Source organism: Neoarius graeffei, chromosome 9 (assembly GCF_027579695.1).
Source record: "Neoarius graeffei isolate fNeoGra1 chromosome 9, fNeoGra1.pri, whole genome shotgun sequence".
NCBI classification, from domain to species: domain Eukaryota; kingdom Metazoa; phylum Chordata; class Actinopteri; order Siluriformes; family Ariidae; genus Neoarius; species Neoarius graeffei.
In genome coordinates, this window is record NC_083577.1 from 4,015,003 (window position 1) to 4,035,070 (window position 20,068).

Genomic DNA, 20,068 nt, shown 5'->3' on the forward strand with positions numbered 1-20,068 from the left:
AACGCATTTAACAAAAAAAAGCGAATGGGGTAAATGGACGTAAGGATTTAAGACTTCACAAAATTACATTTAAGACCTACAATGCAAAATATGCTCGTATTTTAGACTTTTTAAGGCCTTAAATTAGGATTATCAAATTTTAGACTTTTTAAGACTCCGCGGAAACCCTGTATACATTATTGTGCCCTCTGCTATCTAAACATGATTACAGCGAGGAAAAACTAAGATTAAGCAGCCTGATGATAATCATGATTCATTTTTTATTTCATCGATGCAAATTTAAGATTCTGAATCATTGCACAATTTGTTACATGCCTACAGTAGAGAGAGAGAGAGAGAGAGAGAAGAAAAGAGGAGCCTCACCCCAGCAAGAAGACCAAAGAACTTCTCGTAGGTTCTCTGTTGGGCGCAGCAGTCCAGGATCATGTTACACAGCAACTTCTGCAGAGACACACAAACACTGATGAGTACCATGATTACTCTGTATCCACACACACTGCACCATCAGAGATAAACAGCCTCAAGTCATCTAGTGCAACAGACAGATGTTTGACAGTGTAGCATCTGTTCCAGTCATTGACAGAATGAATGAATGAATGACTAAAAACAAACACCAAATCAGATAAAGTTGGGACAGTATGGAAAATGCAAATGAGAAAAAAAAAAAGCAGCGATTTCAAAAATGTACTTTCACTTGTATTCCATTGCAGACAGAATGAACCCAAAATATTCCATGTTTTGTTGGTCAACTTCATTTCATTTGTTAATATACGGTACATCCATTCCTGCGTTTCAGGCCTGCAACACCTTCCAAAACAAGTTGGGACGGGGGGGTAATTTAGGGCAAAGAATGAGGTTCAACAATGAAATAAATAATGATGTATTTTGAAACAGGTAATTGTAATCATGATTTGGTACAAAATCAGAATCCAGGAAAGGCCTGGTCTTCGAGGAACACAAGATGGACCAAGGATCTCCAGTTCGTCAACAAATCCATGAGATATTAGTGAAATGTTTAAAAACAATGTTCCTCAAAGAAAGATGGGAAGGGATTTGGATATTTCCCCCTCTATGGTGCATAATTTGAAATGATTCAAGGAATCTGAAGGAATTTCAGTGTGTAAAGGGCAAAGGGCTCAAGCCAAATCTGAACACCTGTGATCTCCGATCCCTCAGACAGCATCAAGAACCATCATTCATCTACAGCTGATAGAACCACACGGACTCGGGATTACTTTGGAAAACCTTTATCAAAAACACTTTGATATGACGTTATATCCACAAAAAGCAGTTAAAACTTTACTGTGTGAAAAGGAAGCCTTATGTTAACTGTGTCAAGAAACGCTGTTGACTTCTTTGGGCTCGGAGGCTCTGGAATGGACCATCACACAGTGGAAAGGTGTATTGTGGTCAGACAAATCAGTGTTCCAGGTCTTTTTTTTTTTTTTTGAAGAAATGGATGTCGTGTGCTCCAAACCAAAGCCAAAAAGGACCATCCAGACTGTTAGCAGGAACAAGTCCTAAAGCCAGGGTGTGTCATTGTATGGGGTTGGGTCCAGGGCTTTGAACCGGTTCAAGGAACGAAAACGAAAACCGGGAACTTTTTCTATTTCACATGGAACAGAAACGAAACCAGAAACTTTATTATTTTTTATGCTCCAGAACAGAAACGCTTATTAAAAATAATGGTAACCAGTTAATACCGGTTTTTATTTTGTTCCTCAAAGTTTCCGTAGCCTACAAATAAAAAAGTCATTCTTCTCCTGCGCAAGTTTCTATGACCCGCTGGGGTTCACTTCCTGTGTGACGTTCACTGACTGAATGGAGAGAGCGGGAGGGTGGACTACTATCACGTCTCCACATCTTAAATAAGAGGTAAATATTGCAGTCTATTGTTATTCAAAAACGTCAATTTCAAACACGATATCAAGATATTTGTCCACGTTAATGAGAGGCTCGCGAACATTAAATGACGTTAACCTCTGTTAGCCTATCAATGCATAGGGCCTGACTAGCCTTTGGTAACACACTAAACGAATTCTCTTTCATTTTTGGCACTTTTTCTGTTTGTGTAGATGGGAAGACATACTGAGAATCCAAATCGCCAACATTTGAAATAATAATTGTTTTGAATTATTTCTTGTCTTATTTAATGAAGGTTGTAATAGAATTAGCCTACATTTGGCTTAAGCTGGATGAGACAGACACATAATTTTATAGCCATTTGTTAAACAGCTGACAGGGAACGTAATTAACCGTTCCGGGAACGAAATTTTTTTGTTCTAACCGGTTCGGGAACGTCTATTTAATGGTGGAACCCAAAACCGGAAACGTTAAAATTCCGTTTCTGTTCGGAACGAACCAATCGGAAAAAAATTCTGGTTCAAAGCCCTGGTTGGGTCAGTGGCCTTGGCAAAGGTAACTTACACGTCTGTGATGGAGCCTGATTGCAGAAAAGTACACTGAGATATTGGAGCAACATCTGCTGCTTTAAACGGGACGTCTTTTCCAGGGAGATTTCAACAAGACAATGCAAAACCACATTCTGCTCACATTACAAAGGCGTGGCTGTGGAAGAAGAGGGCGTGTCCCCCCTGTCCCCAACAGAGAATGTGTGGAGGATTTAGATAATGACCCTGTACTGTTACACACCTTCAGACCTGTTTACAGCAAGAATGGGACAAAAATAACACCTGAAACACTTCATCACTCGGTGTCTTCAGTCCCTGAACATTTAAGTGCTGGGAGAAGAAATGGCAGCATTATATAAAGTGATAAATGCTTTACTGTCACAACTTTATATTTTTAAAATGTGTTTATTCTGAAAAAATAAAATAAAAATCCTGAGGTAAAACGTCAAATCATGTGCTGTTGTATTGTTTTGAGTGCAGTACAGCGCACAGATTATTTACAGATCATTGTTTTCAGTTTTAATTTCAACATACTGTCCCAACTTCTTCTGATTTGGGGTTGTACACAGCCACGACGCAGTTTTAAGCTCCTGCAGAAGTGTATCTTGTAAATGAAGTTAGTTATGAGCACTATGTGCCTAATTCCAGGTTTAGAAGATGCATTTGTTTTTATGCTCATTGCCATCTGCTTTTATTCTACACAGCAAACCATCATGCCTGCACTCTGGTGGGGTTTTTTGCCTAACTGTTTCCAAGTTGCTCACAATTGAGCGCTTCCAAGGCTTCACGATGCCTTCTTAAAGACGACACGGAAATTAATAGAGCATCATGGCTTCCGTTATTTTAGCCGTTTCTCTCGCACTCTCCGACTCTAAGCCTGGTTAATTAAATCATCCCTGAACACACTGAAGCTTGTGCGTGAGATTAAATGGCTGGGCTTTTCTCGGCCTGTGAACAGGTCACCGAGTCCCTCATTATCCGCCCTAATGCTCCGGGCATCTCTACAAAATGCAGGCATGTGGAAGTCAAGAGAAAATCTGCCTGAGGAAGGAGACAGAAAAAGGGAATCTATTATTTAAACAAACAAACAAACAAACAAACAAACAAACAAACAAACAAACAAACAAAGGGGATAATCTCTAACACCAGAGACGGGGGCTTGAACACAACATTAAACCCACGGCAACATGAAGGTAAATATACGTAATATTACTGTCCACGTGACTGCTGGAAGGAAGGAAGGAAGGAAGGAAGGAAGGAAGGACGTCAGCAAAGGAAGGAAGGAAGAATGTCAGCAAAGAAAGGAAGGAAGGAGGGAGGGAAGAACGTCAGCAAAGGAAGGAAGGACGTCAGCAAAGGAAGGAAGGAGGGAAGAACATCAGCAAAGGAAGGAAGGAAGGAAGGAAGGAAGGAAGGAAGGAAGAACGTCAGCAAAGGAAGGAAGGAAGGAAGAAAGGAAGGAAGGAAGGAAGGAAGGACGTCAGCACAGAAAGGAAGGATGTCAGCAAAGAAAGGAAGGAAGGAGGGAAGAACATCAGCAAAGGAAGGAAGAACATCAGCAAAGAAAGGAAGGAAGGAGGGAGGGAGGGAGGGAAGAACGTCAGCAAAGGAAGGAAGGACGTCAAAGAAAGGAAGGAAGGAGGGAAGAACGTCAGCAAAGGAAGGAAGGAAGAACGTCTGCAAAGGAAGGAAGGAAGGAAGAACGTCAGCAAAGAAAGGAAGGAAGGAGGGAAGAACGTCAGCAAAGAAAGGAGGGAAGGACGTCAGCAAAGAAAGGAAGGAAGGAAGGAGGGAAGGAAGGAAGAACGTCAGCAAAGAAAGGAAGGAGGGAGGGAGGGAGGGAGGGAAGAACGTCAGCAAAGGAAGGAAGGACGTCAAAGAAAGGAAGGAAGGAGGGAAGAACGTCAGCAAAGGAAGGAAGGATGGAAGGAAGAACATCAGCAAAGAAAGGAAGGAGGGAGGGAGGGAGGGAGGGAGGGAGGGAGGGAGGGAAGAACGTCAGCAAAGGAAGGAAGGACGTCAAAGAAAGGAAGGAAGGAGGGAAGAACGTCAGCAAAGGAAGGAAGGAAGAACGTCTGCAAAGGAAGGAAGGAAGGAAGAACGTCAGCAAAGAAAGGAAGGAAGGAGGGAAGAACGTCAGCAAAGAAAGGAGGGAAGGACGTCAGCAAAGAAAGGAAGGAAGGAAGGAGGGAAGGAAGGAAGAACGTCAGCAAAGAAAGGAGGGAGGGAGGGAGGGAGGGAGGGAGGGAAGAACGTCAGCAAAGGAAGGAAGGACGTCAAAGAAAGGAAGGAAGGAGGGAAGAACGTCAGCAAAGGAAGGAAGGATGGAAGGAAGAACATCAGCAAAGAAAGGAAGGAAGGAAGGAAGGAGGGAAGAATGTCAGCAAAGAAAGGAAGGAAGGAGGGACGAACATCAGCAAAGAAAGGACGTCAGCAAAGGAAAGAAGGAAGGAAGGACGTCAGCAAAGGAAGCAATTCACCAAAGAAGGAAGGACAGAAAGGGAAAAGGATGAGTGGAAAGAAGCAATGCAGAAAAGGAAGGGAGGGAAGGAAGGAAATGTCCAAGAAAGAAAGGATGGAAGGGTGAAAGGATGAGAGGAAAGAAGCAAGGCAGAGCAGAAGGGAGGGAGGAAGGAGAGGAGCAAGTAACAAAGAAAAACAATGGAGGAAGGACAGAAAGGGAAGAAAGATGGAAGGCTGAAAGAAAGACTGATCCAGAAACAGTGAGGGAAAGATAGAAAGAATACAAAGGATAGAAGGAGAAAGAGAGCCAGACATGATGGAAAACGTAAAAAAGTGTGAGTGAGAGACTGAGAGTGCAGAAAGAACACCACCATCTGCTCCACTCATTTCCATGAGTGTGTACTCCAGCATCATTCATCCCTTTACAACCCTCGCTCATCTCTCTCTCTGCCAAATACACCATTTCATTTTCTCCTCCTGAACTCTCAAACGGCCCACGAGGACCGAGCCCTGAAGCAGACGCTCATCACACTGAGGATCGATGAGAGGTCGAGAAAACACTCGATTCTCAGTTTTATTACCAATATTTAGGGGAAAAAAAAAAAGAGTCATTTCTGAAATAATCAGTAGTTATTAATAAATCATGAACACCTGCCTCTAAACAGTGATGGGAAATCACATGAGCTGAATTACTGCACGCGTGATTCTGGTTTGAGCAAAAGAGTTTTACTCAAGGTGTAGAAATGGAGAGGATTATGGGTCAGTTCAGTGCTTATTGCTCTCCGTGTGGCTGCTGTTCCTGCTGCTTTCAGGTTGTCCTGCAACTCTTTTCCAGTGACTGCTGGATGCCCTCTAAAGGTCTCACATAGCCGAAATCACTTCACGGTAGACGCCGGGAGATGATTTTGAGCCTTTCGGGGGTCAACCGGCACGCGTTCTGGGCCTGTCCATCGGAATACGCGAGAGCTGGGGAGCAACCTTGACAACTGGGAGGGCATGGCTTCCATCCCCAGACAGTTTGGTCATGTTGAAAATTGCCGTGGATCAACCGTGATGGCATCCCTGAAGCTCCAAAGAAGGCGCTCAAAACACCTGCACGACTATTAACCATTCCAGATTCCTACATCGACTGGCTCATCTAATGTTATTGCGTTACAATGCCACGATCAGACAAAAGTTTGTAGTGAAGCTTGAAAATTGTAAAAAGTAAAATCTCAAGTTTTTCAAGTTATTAATATCTATTTTTTGACCATTTTATTTTGCAAGTAATTTATTTTTGTCCTTTTTTCCTGCAAATTTATTAATGCACCACTGTTTTCCTCAAGCTTCATCAGCAAGGCTGTACATCAAGATACATACATCACATATCGTATCGCCCAATCCTACATCCAAAGTCATAGGTTCTGATTTTTTTCTCTTAAACCACAATAAGCTTAAATTACTGTGTGAATTCAATCAGAATCCAGCCGCCATGAAGCACTGATCAGTACGACGGAGTCATCGTCCCGATTTAACATTTCCATAAAATGCCCCGAGAGCCGTAATGCGATTTCCTTTTGAAACAGGAAGTCAGGGATGGATCATGTTGAACAGCACGAGTGATTTCAGCCAGGAGAGTTTGGGGAATCTATCTTGCAGTCACGTGACCGGAAAGTACACAGCCGCCATCTTGTCGGTAAAAAACACCGCTGAATACTGCTGCACTCGTGTACAAAATGGATAAATTTCAACCGACGGACTACACGGCTCCTTTTTCTAATGAACCGATAACTAGATACATGTCTAAAATAAACGACCTACAGATTAGTGACCCTTATCGTTTACCGGATGTAGTTTTCACGACCGTGTCAGTGGATATTGAACTGCCAGAGGTGGAATACCCAGACGTGTATGATTACCTCATTAACTTTCCCTCGCTGTTCAGTGGTGAAGCACTGCGTGTTTATAAATCTCTGGACAGTTATCTTTACAGAAATTCAGGATTTGTCAGCGACTCAGATGTGGCATCTTGTAAACAAGAAAATAACAATCCTCATTGGACGGGTAAGTCACTTAAGTATTACTAGTACTGATACTAGATACATCAGTAGTATCTAGTATAGCACTGAGCAGCCGATTATAGAATAGAATAAGGTAATTCCAGCTGTAATTCCAAATCGTCCGTCTTGTTTACCATGGATCTGGCGTTGGAGAGGTAGAGGCTTGGCAGTGGAGATTTGAGTGGCTGTTTTCTGAGCTTAGTCAACAGGCCGGCTCTGCCTGCAGCCTCACTTTTGCTTCCTCTCCCGACGCCGCCTCTTTCACCTGCCAGACCCGATAACAATCCACGGAGACCCCGCTGGTCTTGCTATCTCGTCCGGAATGTTGTGCATGCGATGGAAATCGCTACAAACCGTCATCTTCTGCTAGAAACCAATGTCCAGTAAGTCCATCCGGTTGTAGTGGATATTGAAGTCCGGTACAGACGAACAACACGCAAAAATGCACACAAAAAACGTGCACAGGTAGGGAGAGCTTGTAGCCGCAGCCGTTGTAGTAGAATTGCATATAGTAGGGTTTTCCAGAAGAAAAGGTAGAAGTAGAAGCAGAAGGCGGAAATGTGGCGTTTGACCGACAAGATGGCGTCTGTTACAATCTGGATCGGCTGTGACGTCACATGCAAGATCTCTATTAGCAAAGGGACTAAACAGTGCAGTGAGAGTTTATCTCAGAGCCCGTTTCACACGTGTGGGGTTTCTCACGGTCGAGTTTGGGAGGGTTGGAAAGGAACTTTATCCACCTGCGACTGTGGATTCCAAAATCTATTGGACACTCAGTTGTTTTTTTTTTTTTTTTAAAAAACACTTTCTTGTTTTCACTAAAAGTGTGGAACTGCGTGTGAAGAGCTGCAATACTCAAGCGTGATTATTTTGGTCAATAGGCAATTTTATTTCATAAGTTAAATCTTTGGCCTGAGGAAAATACTGACATTTCTCTCCCTCTCTCAGGCACGCACACTACTGTGAAGTGATGAAAGTTACATTTCATGAATTGGGTAGATTTAATTAAAAAAAAAAAAAAAACCCACCAGCCATTCACAGCACTCCCCGTTGTTGGCTTTTCTACACTTCTCATAATATATAAAGTTGACAAATATATACTGGCAACTTCACAAATAAATGAAATTTATTTTATATATATCACACACACATACATATACACACAGTGGTGTGAAAAAGTGTTTGCCCCCTTCCTGATTTCTTTTTCTTCCAAAAAATCCTGAAGAAGGAGAATGTCCGGCCATCTGTTCGTGACCTCAAGCTGAAGCGCACTTGGGTTCTGCAGCAGGACAATGATCCAAAACACACCAGCAAGTCCACCTCCGAACGGCTTCAGAAAAACAAAATGAAGACTTTGGAGTGGCCGAGTCAAAGTCCTGACCTGAATCCGATTGAGATGCTGTGGCATGACCTTAAAAAGCGGTTCGTGCTCGAAAACCCACCAGTGTGGCTGAATTACAACAATTCTGCAAAGATAAGTGGGCCAGAATTCCTCCACAGCGCTGTAAAAGACTCACTGCCAGTTATCGCAAACGCTTGATTGCAGTTATTGCTGCTAAGGGTGGCTCAACCCGTTATTAGGTTTAGGGAGCAATCACTTTTTCACACAGGGCCGTGTAGGTTTGGATTTTTTTCCCCTTAAAGGATATGGGACATGGATTTTTACCTGGGCATAATTATGTATAAAGGACATAAGAAATGCCATCTAAATCATTGCAGGGCGTCAAAAATGTGAAAATCATCACATTATTCAAGTTTTTTTATACATCAGCGTAAAACAAGGATTCGTTAATGAGCTGGGTGGTCACGTGACCCGTGACGTCACAAAAACTTTCCAAGGAGCCAGCGCTTGGGAATCTAATGTAAACAGGTTACCGAAATGGACACCATCGACAGTGACATTCCCGATGTTTCACAGAGATGTGAAGTTAGACCCTATCAATTCGAACCGATAGCTGGAAATTCACATGAACATGGATCTTGTCTTTACTCTGACGGGTCAGATGATTCTGAGAGTGAGAGTTCATTCAGCCCTCATGAAACTGAAAGCGGTCGGCTCGATAACACTTCCTGGTAAGTTAAAAACAATTCTGCTCAAAGGCTAATGATCTGTTGAAAGAAGTATTATTTTTGGATCATACATTGAAAGTTCATCATAGATCTAGCTAAAGTCCGTTGCAAGCTAGTTTTTTTTTTACTGATATTTTTGGAGATTGATTGAGATACAATGCTTCCAGAGTCCGAGATGAAAACATTCAAAATGGCGAAACGAGTCAGAATTATGATAATCAATAATTGATACACCCAAAATTATAATACTAATCCTTACCTTGGCTTTCAGACGCTTAGCGCAGAGGTCTTCAACGGGGGGGGGGGGGGGGGGGGGGGGGGGGGTGTCACGAAATCGCACCGGATCACTCATATCAACAAAAATATTCCTGCCCTGTCCCCTGGCCTCCGTGCAGGGATGCAAACAGCGCGCCTTTCGGTGGATGCCGCCTTTTTCACGGCTGAATCGCGCAGATCCGATTAAAAAAAAAATAGCGATATTAATTCATGAAACATGAAGTATAAGGATGAGAAAAAAGCAGTTTAGATCGGGAAGCTGCGCACATTTGTGCAGCCTGGTGCAAATGTGCGCAGCTTCCTGATTTAAACTGTTTTTTTTTTTTTCTCATCCTTATACTTCCTGTTTCATGAATTAATATCGCTCAGTACCTGAGTATTAATGTTGAAAGAATCCTCAGTGAAATGGTCCGAACACAGTTTGTGGGAAACAGTAGGTGCAAAGTTTTTTCAACAGGTGTTCTGTAAAGTTGTCCTACCTCTTGGATTTGTCCTACCAAGCCTACTGCACATGCGCAGGTGAGCCCACACTTTCCTCAGCTTCGGGTCCTTGGGGAATGCAAAAAACTTACTCCAGGGCATTTCCCATTGGAATTACTGCAACCATAAGCAGCACAATACACCATGATGTCCAATGTATGATGCCCAATGTACGTTAAAGACTATAAAAACAATTTTCTTGTCATCCACTTCTCCATTCATCTACCCGCTTGTGCTGTGCCCGAAAGTTTTTGTGACGTATGATCACGTGACAGCGACTCTTCTGGTTGCAAAAAATGCATATCGGAAGTCGAGCAGAAATGCCATATAATCATCACGAATATAACGATTTTGCTGAATTTAATAGATGATTTTGTATTTGTTGATGCAATTAATTCATATTTTTAATGGAAAGAAACTGATATAGCGTGCTTTTATGTTTCATGTCCCATAGCCTTTAATAATAAAAACCATTTAAAAACTGCATTTTGTGTTTACTTGTGTTATCTTTGTCTCATCTCATCTCATTATCTCTAGCCGCTTTATCCTGTTCTACAGGGTCGCAGGCGAGCTGGATCCTATCCCAGCTGACTACAGGGGAAAGGCGGGGTTCACCCTGGACAAGTCGCCAGGTCATCACAGGGCTGACACATAGACACAGACAACCATTCACACTCACATTCACACCTACGGTCAATTTAGAGTCACCAGTTAACCTAACCTGCATGTCTTTGGACTGTGGGGGAAACCGGAGCACCCGGAGGAAACCCACGCGGACACGGGGAGAACATGCAAACTCCGCACAGAAAGGCCCTCGCCGGCCACGGGGCTCGAACCCGGACCTTCTTGCTGTGAGGCGACAGCGCTAACCACTACACCACCGTGCCACCCTGTTATCTTTGTCTAATATTTAAATTTGTTTGATGATCTGAAACATTTAAGTGTGACAAACATGCAAAAAAATAAGAAATCAGGAAGGGGGCAAACACTGTCACACCACTCTGTCTGTGTGTGTGCGCGCGCGCGTGTATATAAACAGTTATCCCACAAAATTGAGTCGTACATGAGCTGATAGCCGACGAGGTGCGGAGCACTGAGCTTGAACGAAATAACTCTTATTCTATCCACATTCACTGGATTTTAAGAAAACGGAGGATTTTTATTTTTTGCCAATTCGATCAATTAAAACTTTATACAAAACGTTCGACAAAATCATTTCCACTTAGAATGCAAACAAACCGGCGAAATGACAGGAGCAAATTTGTGAAAAATGCGATAATGCTTAAAAAATATGTCATTTAAAAAACAAACGACGTTCTTACCAACAAATACTTTCATTCCATATTTTGCTGCCTTTTGTTTTTGTATTTTTTTTGTGTATTTTGGGTTTTGTTTTCAAGTTTTTATTTCGTCCTCGATTGGTTCAGCAACACGCGCCGCCATTTTGTTTTTCTCTACTCACGGTATATGAGCCGATATCCTCATAGTTGAGTAGCTAGAGTGCACGATTCCTCACATCCAGCGAATGTGGATACAGGTCCTGTCCTGTCCAACCCTCTTTGGTCTCCTGGGGGGTGGGGGGTGTCTCTGCAGACCTCCTCACCACTATGATGTAACATTTTTTGTTTGTTTGCTGCAACGCCAGGCCGGGCTGCTCGACCCGAGGGAATTCTCTTTAACCATCACTCGCTAGTTAGCATTCTATGCTCAAGCTGCCACAATGAATCCGAGTCTTCTTGTTTTACTCGGACACTTTAATGAAGAGATCGTGTCCTCACTCAAGTGTCCGAGTGGAACAAGCAGACTGTCGATTCAATCTGCGTTGTGGAACGTCACAAATACTTCTGTTCCAACTGCATTATTTCTTTGTATCTGCGACTTTTATTGACGCCGCTATGGCTGGTAGGTTGAGAAAATTCACCCACCATGACGCAAAATCCCCCACATTAGGCGGGTAGCGTGTGCGGATTTCCAACACCGGAGTTCGGTGTCCTGGAGCACAGGTTTCCAATCACGGAGCCACAAACTAGCACAGCGACCGTGTCTCAATCACGCCATCACCTGATGCATGACATGACAGTTTAATGATCCTGGGCAATTTCTAATTTCCCACTTCCTCACAAAATCACATCCTTCAGAAATCACGTTACGACAGGAAATACTGATCAGATCTGCAGCACGCTTCAACTCGCACAGCTGGGAAGTCTCTCTCTCTCTCGCTCTCCTCTCAACCTCCGTCAATTACATTATTAGCCTTAGAATATGAAGGGGTTCATTCCAAAATCCCACTTTTTAGCAATTTTGATTATTACATTTATTTTTGCACAGATGTGTACGGATATGTACACTGACAGGAATAAAGATGGAAAGGTTTTCACAGTAAAGTGTGACAAAAATAAATAAAGAATCTGAACTATTAAAAGGATGGATAAATAATAAATAATAGGGATAATAAGGATCTGAACTCTGTTATGATGTGACAAATATTTTGATAAATTCACAATATCACTTTGCTTTTCCGAGATATTGTGGACAGCGTGATAAATTTTTAAAAACAAACTTTCTTTTTGTTTGTTTAACAAAATGACACAATGCAGCTTTTGATGATTAATTCCATGGATTTTTTAAAAATTTCTTCTGATTACTCGCTTTACAGATTTCTTTCATTATTTTGATTCTACGATGGATTTTTAAAAATCATGATTAAATTATTTTATTATTCCCTTTGTACTTTATTTTCTCATTTTCTTTTTCTCTCTCTCTCATTATCTCTAGCCGCTTTATCCTGTTCTACAGGGTCGCAGGCGAGCTGGATCCTATCCCAGCTGACTACGGGTGAAAGGCGGGGTTCACCCTGGACAAGTCGCCAGGTCATCACAGGGCTGACACATAGACACAGACAACCATTCACACTCACATTCACACCTACGCTCAATTTAGAGTCACCAGTTAACCTAACCTGCATGTCTTTGGACTGTGGGGGAAACCGGAGCACCCGGAGGAAACCCACGCGGACACGGGGAGAACATGCAAACTCCACACAGAAAGGCCCTCGCCGGCCACGGGGCTCGAACCCAGGACCTTCTTGCTGTGAGGCGACAGCGCTAACCACTACACCACCGTGCCGCCCTCATTTTCTTTTTTTTTTATTTTTAATGAATAAAAACGCTCCAAAAATAATTATTAAAAATCGATATTTCTTGAAATATATTTAAAAGATGTATTTTTGGAGATATTAAAATCTTTTTTTTTTGTAAATACAAAATGTATACAAATGCATAATTTTCTTAAAAAACAAAAACCATTTCAACTGTTTTCCTTGCTTGAGCACTTGATTATTACATCAGTGAGCATGTTTATATTTATCATCCCATTGTGCAGAAACAGTCCTGGAAATAAGTGCAATATTTGCTGGGTGTCAGTTTGTTTATATCTGTTCTATCCTTCACTGCACATCAAGCTAAGAGAAACGCAATTTTGTTCTGCTGTGCACGGACTTGCTGGATGGTCTGAATGACAAATCAAGTTCACTTTGAGGTTTATCCAACACTACTGTAGCTCACAGTTTGTAATCAAACCTGTATATCATGATCGAAAAGCCTGAGAGAATCATGACAAATATATTATTTTTCCATCAGTCACCATTAAAGCTAAGTAATTTTGGAGAAACTCGAGATTTTCAAAGTATCCAAATGAAAAATTCCGCTCCCTCACTTCAGGCCTCCTTCCCAAACCACTGCTCCAGAACACATGAACGCACACTGCCCGACTACCGCTGGAGGACGAGTCCACAAGAGAGAGTAGCGCATCACGGTCATATCCAACTACTCCAAGTCTAAAGGCCAATTTATGCTGACAACTTAGTCCTCGCAGATGGCGTCTGCGTAGCCCCCCCACCTTCGCAGACGCTCTGCGTGCACCTCCCAAAAATTGTGACCACCGCAGAAGCCTCGCAGACAGCGTCGCAGACGAGAGGGCTCTGATTGGTCCACTCTACATCTGCTGTACACGCACTTCCGCTTCCCTACTTTCCCGTTTTGGTTTGTCTTCACGACCGCCATTTTTAAAAACACAAGCGAAGATGGAGCAGCACGAAGAGCGGTTGATCGAGGAAGTACGTACATCCATAAACATAGGATGTCTATGCGTACATCTATACGACTCCAGTTCTAGTCATTATAAGTAACCGGAGGATAAACGCTCCAGTAACCACACCCACCAACTACTCCTAGCGATTTCGCGACTTCGCGCCCCCTTGCGTTGTGGCGGTGAATAACATCGCGCACGCCTATTACTCCCCGCTCAACGATAAATTACAACTGTCTGCGAAAAGCTATCTGCGAAAGCCTTGTCGCAAGAGCATGCAGAGGCCTTTATTCACATGGAAGAAGACATCCAACCTTCGTGTGATAAACGTAAAATAAAAAGGAGTGCATAGGCAGAATCTGCGCAGGTAGAAACGTAGTTCATTTCATTTGGACCGAAAGAAATGATCAGACGGTGTTTTTTTTTTTTTTTAAACAGCCCTCCAACTGCTACAGATGACCGATTTTCTTTTTTATTCTCAGAGCATTTTATGTATTCATCGCTGTTGGAATGTTCAGAGAATTTCAAGTTGCCTTTAAGGTAAAGCATATTATTACATCACAAAATGGATAATTAATTATTCACCGATATTCACTGAGCCTGAGGTGGATAATTGTTTCACTATAAATACACAGGTGATTATTGAAAAAAAAAAAACCTGCATTAAACATTTTTCAAAATTCAAAAGCAGTGTGTAAGTGTAATAACTTTGCGGTGCAGACTTGTGTCACTGATCGACGCAGAGTCACATAAAATACTTTGTTGTGAAATTGATAAAATAAATCCCAACCCCGCCTTCCCTTTCAATAGTTTTAGACCAAACTTCGGAGCATCTTTAGCGCTTTTAGGAACAGCGTTTTCTTTCATCATTAGTAATTCTTCCTCACTTATGGTGACAAAGCGATTGGAGCCGTTTTGCCGAGTCGCTCGAGGTGATTACTGAGAAATAGTCTGAATCTCTCGGCCAATCAGCACACTCGATTTTCTCTAAAATCACCTGCGTGTTTATACTAAATAGCATTACTGTGATAACATAACCGTCACATAACAACAACATGAAATCTTAAACTCGGGCCAAATCAGAAAGATGTGAAGAAAGGGCTGTTAAAAAAAACAAACCTCCATTCCAGTTTAAAATACACATCCGGGTCTGAGGATGAACTTGGATGTGTTCATGAGCAGCCTCAGGATTCGATCTGCTGTTCACACAACAACGTGTCCTCGTTCAACATCTCACAAAACCTGCTCTTGAAAACGTTGTGATGTTTGCAGTCTTGTAATGCTGTTGTGGGGAACCGAAATGTAAAACAGCTGTACATGAATGAAGCAAGTGTTTAGCGCCCCCTAGTGTCCTGCAGTGTTGAAAATATTACACCCATGAATTTATGGCTACAGAGTATTTAAGGAGACCCGAGTGCTTCATCACTGAAATTCTCAGAGTGGGTCAGATTATAACTGCGAGTTATATTTCACACCCTGTAACACACACACACACACACACACACACACACTGTTTGTCTCGCTCTCTCACAAGCTGTTAACCCGTTCCCTCTCTTTATAGCTCTGTTCTTCCTCCTGATCCAGCGCTGACTCTGCCCTTTGGTTATGTGTAGCAAATCCTCCTTATATCTTCCTGTGGAAATGCTGGAAATATCGAGTCCTCGAGATAGAAGCCAACTTTACTCATCGTCTAATGCTTTTAGTGTTGATTCATCATTCATAAGTTTGTCTTTCAAATTGGTGATTAAATTCTCAACATCATGTTTTACCAGAGAAGAAAAGTTCACCAAAGCTTGTGACCTGAACACCTTCTCTCCCTCTCTCTGTCTCTCTCTCACACACACACACACACACACACCCAAGGAGAACTTGTACAGATGATCCTCGACAAAAATGGATCTTTAAAAATATATAATTTAAGGAAGGAGTCTCCAGTGTCAGTGCTTTATAATGGTTAAAAATGACATAATTGCTGGGATGTGATTAGTTATGTTAAAGATAACCGGCAGGAAAAAGAAAGAGGGAGGGAGGGAGTGGGGGAGAGAGAGGGAGAAAGAGCACGACTAAGAGAGAGGGAGGGAGGGAGGGAGAGCGAGCGCACGCGGGAGGGAGGGAGAGAGACAGACAGAGGGAGAGCGCGAGGGAGAAAGAGCAACCAAGAGGGAAGAAGGGAGAGAGAGACAGACAGAGGGAGATGGAGGGAGAGGGAGATGGAGGACAGGGAGAGGGAGATGGAGGGGCAGGGAGAGACAGACAGAGGGAGATGGAGGACAGACAGAGGGAGATGGAGGGGCAGGGAGAGACAGACAGAGGGAGATGGAGGACAGACAGAGGGAGATGGAGGACAGACAGAGGGAGATGGAGGGGCAGGGAGAGAGCGAGGGAGGGAGGGAGGGAGGGAGGGAGACAGACAGAGGGAGATGGAGGGGCAGGGAGAGAGCGAGGGAGGGAGACAGACAGAGGGAGATACAGTAGAGGGGCAGGGAGAGAGCGAGGGAGGGAGACAGAGGGAGATGGAGGGGCAGGGAGAGAGCGAGGGAGGGAGACAGACAGAGGGAGATACAGTAGAGGGGCAGGGAGAGAGCGAGGGAGGGAGACAGAGGGAGATGGAGGGGCAGGGAGAGAGCGAGGGAGGGAGACAGACAGACAGAGGGAGATACAGTAGAGGGGCAGGGAGAGAGCGAGGGAGGGAGAGAGACAGAGAGGGAGATGGAGGGGCAGGGAGAGAGCGAGGGAGGGAGGGAGGGAGGGAGGGAGGGAGGGAAAGAGACAGACAGACAGAGGGAGATGGAGGGCAGGGAGAGAGCGAGGGAGGGAGAGAGACAGACAGAGGGAGATGGAGGGGCAGGGAGAGAGCGAGGGAGGGAGGGAGGGAGGGAGGGAGGGAGGGAGGGAGGGAAAGAGACAGACAGACAGAGGGAGATGGAGGGCAGGGAGAGAGCGAGGGAGGGAGACAGACAGACAGAGGGAGATGGAGGGGCAGGGAGAGAGCGAGGGAGGGAGAGAGACAGACAGAGGGAGATGGAGGACAGAGAGGGAGATGGAGGGGCAGGGAGAAAGACAGAGGGAGATAGAGGGGCAGGGAGAGAACGAGGGAGGGAGAGAAACAGACAGAGGGAGATGGAGGGGCAGGGAGAGAGCGAGGGAGGGAGAGAAACAGACAGAGGGAGATGGAGGGGCAGGGAGAGAGCGAGGGAGGGAGAGAGACAGACAGAGGGAGATGGAGGGGCAGGGAGAGAGCGAGGGAGGGAGAGAGACAGACAGAGGGAGATGGAGGGGCAGGGAGAGAGCGAGAGAGGGAGGGAGACAGACAGAGAGAGATAGAGGGGCAGGGAGAGAGCGAGAGAGACAGACAGAGGGAGATGGAGGGGCAGGGAGAGAGCGAGGGAAGGAGAGAAACAGACAGAGGGAGATGGAGGGGCAGGGAGAGAGCGAGGGAAGGAGAGAAACAGACAGAGGGAGATGGAGGGGCAGGGAGAGAGCGAGGGAAGGAGAGAAACAGACAGAGGGAGATGGAGGGGCAGGGAGAGAGCAAGGGAGGGAGAGAGACAGACAGAGGGAGATGGAGGGGCAGGGAGAGAGCGAGGGAGGGAGGGAGACAGACAGACAGCACACAAATTGAACATGATGCTCGCTCGACCATTTAATGATATTTATGGGAAGCCCAGACTCAAGAAGGTCTGTCTGTAAAATATCCTCCTCTGTGGCACTAATGTAAGCCTGCAGTTACTAAATTAAAGATCTGCATCAGCGGCACACACACATGTAAAGCAGACGGCGCTCTCTGCTCGTCCTCTGTGCTCTCATTACACCAGATGGAAGACTAAACTGGGTCTGAATTCCCCGAGTAGCTCCAGTGCCACTTCTGGAGGAAAACATGACATCAGTTATAGTACAGGAAACGAAGGAAACACCCAGAGCTGAGGAGAAACGCCTGGGGGTTTTCACAGGTATTAAGATGACTAAACCATTAACGACTATAGATATTCATCTGAGGCTAAAACAGTTCAGTAATCAGGCGAACGTACCGTCTGGCCTTCAGGGAAGTCCATCTTGATCAGCTTGTGAGCACATTCCTCAAAGTCCAGGCTGCGAAAACAGAAAAGGAAACGAAGGTGAGCACATCATGATGCACTAAACAGCATTAATCCTGAGAAACGTTTTAAACAGCCCTCAAAAAAAATCAAAAACATTCTTCGGGAAAGCAAGCTGATTGATGACTAACTCTATTCTGCCCCTTTAATCAGGGTTCATATCTGACTTCTCATCCAGAAGCAACACCAGCAGCCTTGTTCATACACACACCTGAGTAACGTTCATACACCTGGAGAAATAAAACTAATATTCACAGGATGGGTCACTGCCAAAACAGCCGAGCGTCAGATTTCCAGGTTGAACTGTAATGTTGAAAGTGTGTTTCAAACGCAGCTCCATTAAATGCACTCACAAGCTCCATTTCTCTCTAAAACATCTGCGGTCTTCTTGACTGACGCCATGAACTGTGTCTCAATGTGAAGACCCAGAATGTATCTTCAAAATTATCATCCACACAGGACACCTTTTTGATGGAATAAAAACACGTGCTCTATTCCCTTCTAGCGGGTTTCATTCATTTGGTTCGATAGCATGCAATATTGTTAGCATATCGCTTATCCTATGTGCATTATGTCACTCTACCCAATGGAGAATGAGTGTTGAATATGGGTTACGATATTGCACGGTTGTCAAGACAACATGACGTCACACATCGGAGACGTAAAACTCCACACTAGCGAGTGACTGTGATAACTTGTAAACAAACATGACCACCAGGATTGCTTCGCTAAATACGTAAGATTTTGAGAGAATTTTGAAAAGACCCGTTGAATACCCAAAAGGAATGTGTATGCATCTCTCTCTCTCTGGCCATCCTCATGTTTGAAGGTCGATGATCCTCGGGGACGCACACGCACTCCTCCAACCCTGCCTGCCCCATGCCAAGGTAGAGCACGCGGCACCGGTCAAGCCCGTCCAGTCTTGAATGTCATCCATCCATCTCGTCCTAGGCCGACCTCTTGAGCTAGTCCCCTCCACTTGGCCCTCCAGGATACTGCATGTTAGACCTCCAGCTCTTATGTGGCCAAAATAGGCTAGCTTATGCTCCTGCAGAAGGGACTCATTAGTTCCATGTTCTACCCGGCTAACCCGTAAAATCCTACGGTATCCAAACAACTCAAATGCCTCGATGCGCTTCATTTCCTCTTTTCTGAAGGTCCAACTTTTGGCACCATAGATTGCGATGGGCCAAATGAGTGTTTTGACAAGTTTGACCTTCAGGGATTTACTGAAGGCACAGTCTTTCCAGAGTTTGGCTAAACCTTTGATGGTTGTTCAAGCTATGCCAAGCCAATGATGGATTTCCTTGCTGCAGTTAGTGTCCTGGTAGGTATACATCCCAAGGTACTTGAACAAATTGACTTGCTCAAGTAGCACCCCATCGCAGTAGACGCTGATCGCTTCTACCTCTCAGGTCGCTGCCACGGTCTTCGTTTTGGCGGCGTTGATCTCGAGGGAATATTCTCGAGACCGTATCAACCTTGTCTACCAGTTACTGCAGCTGTTCCGGTGATGTAGCAGTCAGAACATGATCATCCGCATGACGAAGGTTGTTGATTGCGTGGCCACTGACCCAGACACCCACCCAGGCTAGCTCATCAGCAGATTTCCTCATTACCTCTTCGCTGTAAAGACTGAAACAAAGCGGTGACAGAAGGCATCCTTGCTGTACCCCTTTCTTCACTCTGAATGGATCGGTGAGGGTTTATTCCACCCTCACTGCTGCTTGCTGGTTTTCATATCGGCATCGAATGATGCAGACAGCGCCGTTTCCTACGCCCATATGGCGGAGTACTTCCCACAGCTTATAGTGGTTAACAGTCAAAAGCTCTCTGATAGTCAATAAAAGCAAGGTATAATGGTTGGTTGGTTAAACTCCCTTGCCTTTTCCATGATCGTACGGAGGTTGAATAACCGATCACGTGTGCCTATTCCTTTCCTGAAACCTTTTCCGCGATTGGGGACAGGCGTTTCAATGTGTATGTAAAATAATAATATTATGGGTTGGCTTTTTTTCATGGTCTATCAGATATATTCCAGTCAGTTACTTGTCTTCGACTCGTTCAGTATCATGCTCGCTGAATGGAATCTGATAGACCACTCAACGCCAGCCAATATTATTTAAATAATAACTAAACTAGAAGATCC

At 44.3% G+C, this 20,068-nt stretch overlaps 1 protein-coding gene across 2 annotated transcripts in view; it reads right to left on the reverse strand.

The window, feature by feature from the left end:
* cwc22 (CWC22 spliceosome associated protein homolog) overlaps positions 1-20,068 on the reverse strand; it is a 101,181-nt gene that overhangs the window by 25,097 nt on the left and 56,016 nt on the right. For both annotated transcript variants that reach the window (XM_060928961.1, XM_060928962.1), the window contains exons 15-16: positions 17,854-17,914; positions 364-441 (exon numbers count right to left, since the gene is read on the reverse strand). In XM_060928961.1, the coding sequence (XP_060784944.1) occupies positions 364-441; positions 17,854-17,914 (139 nt within the window). The remainder of the gene's footprint in view (positions 1-363; positions 442-17,853; positions 17,915-20,068) is intronic.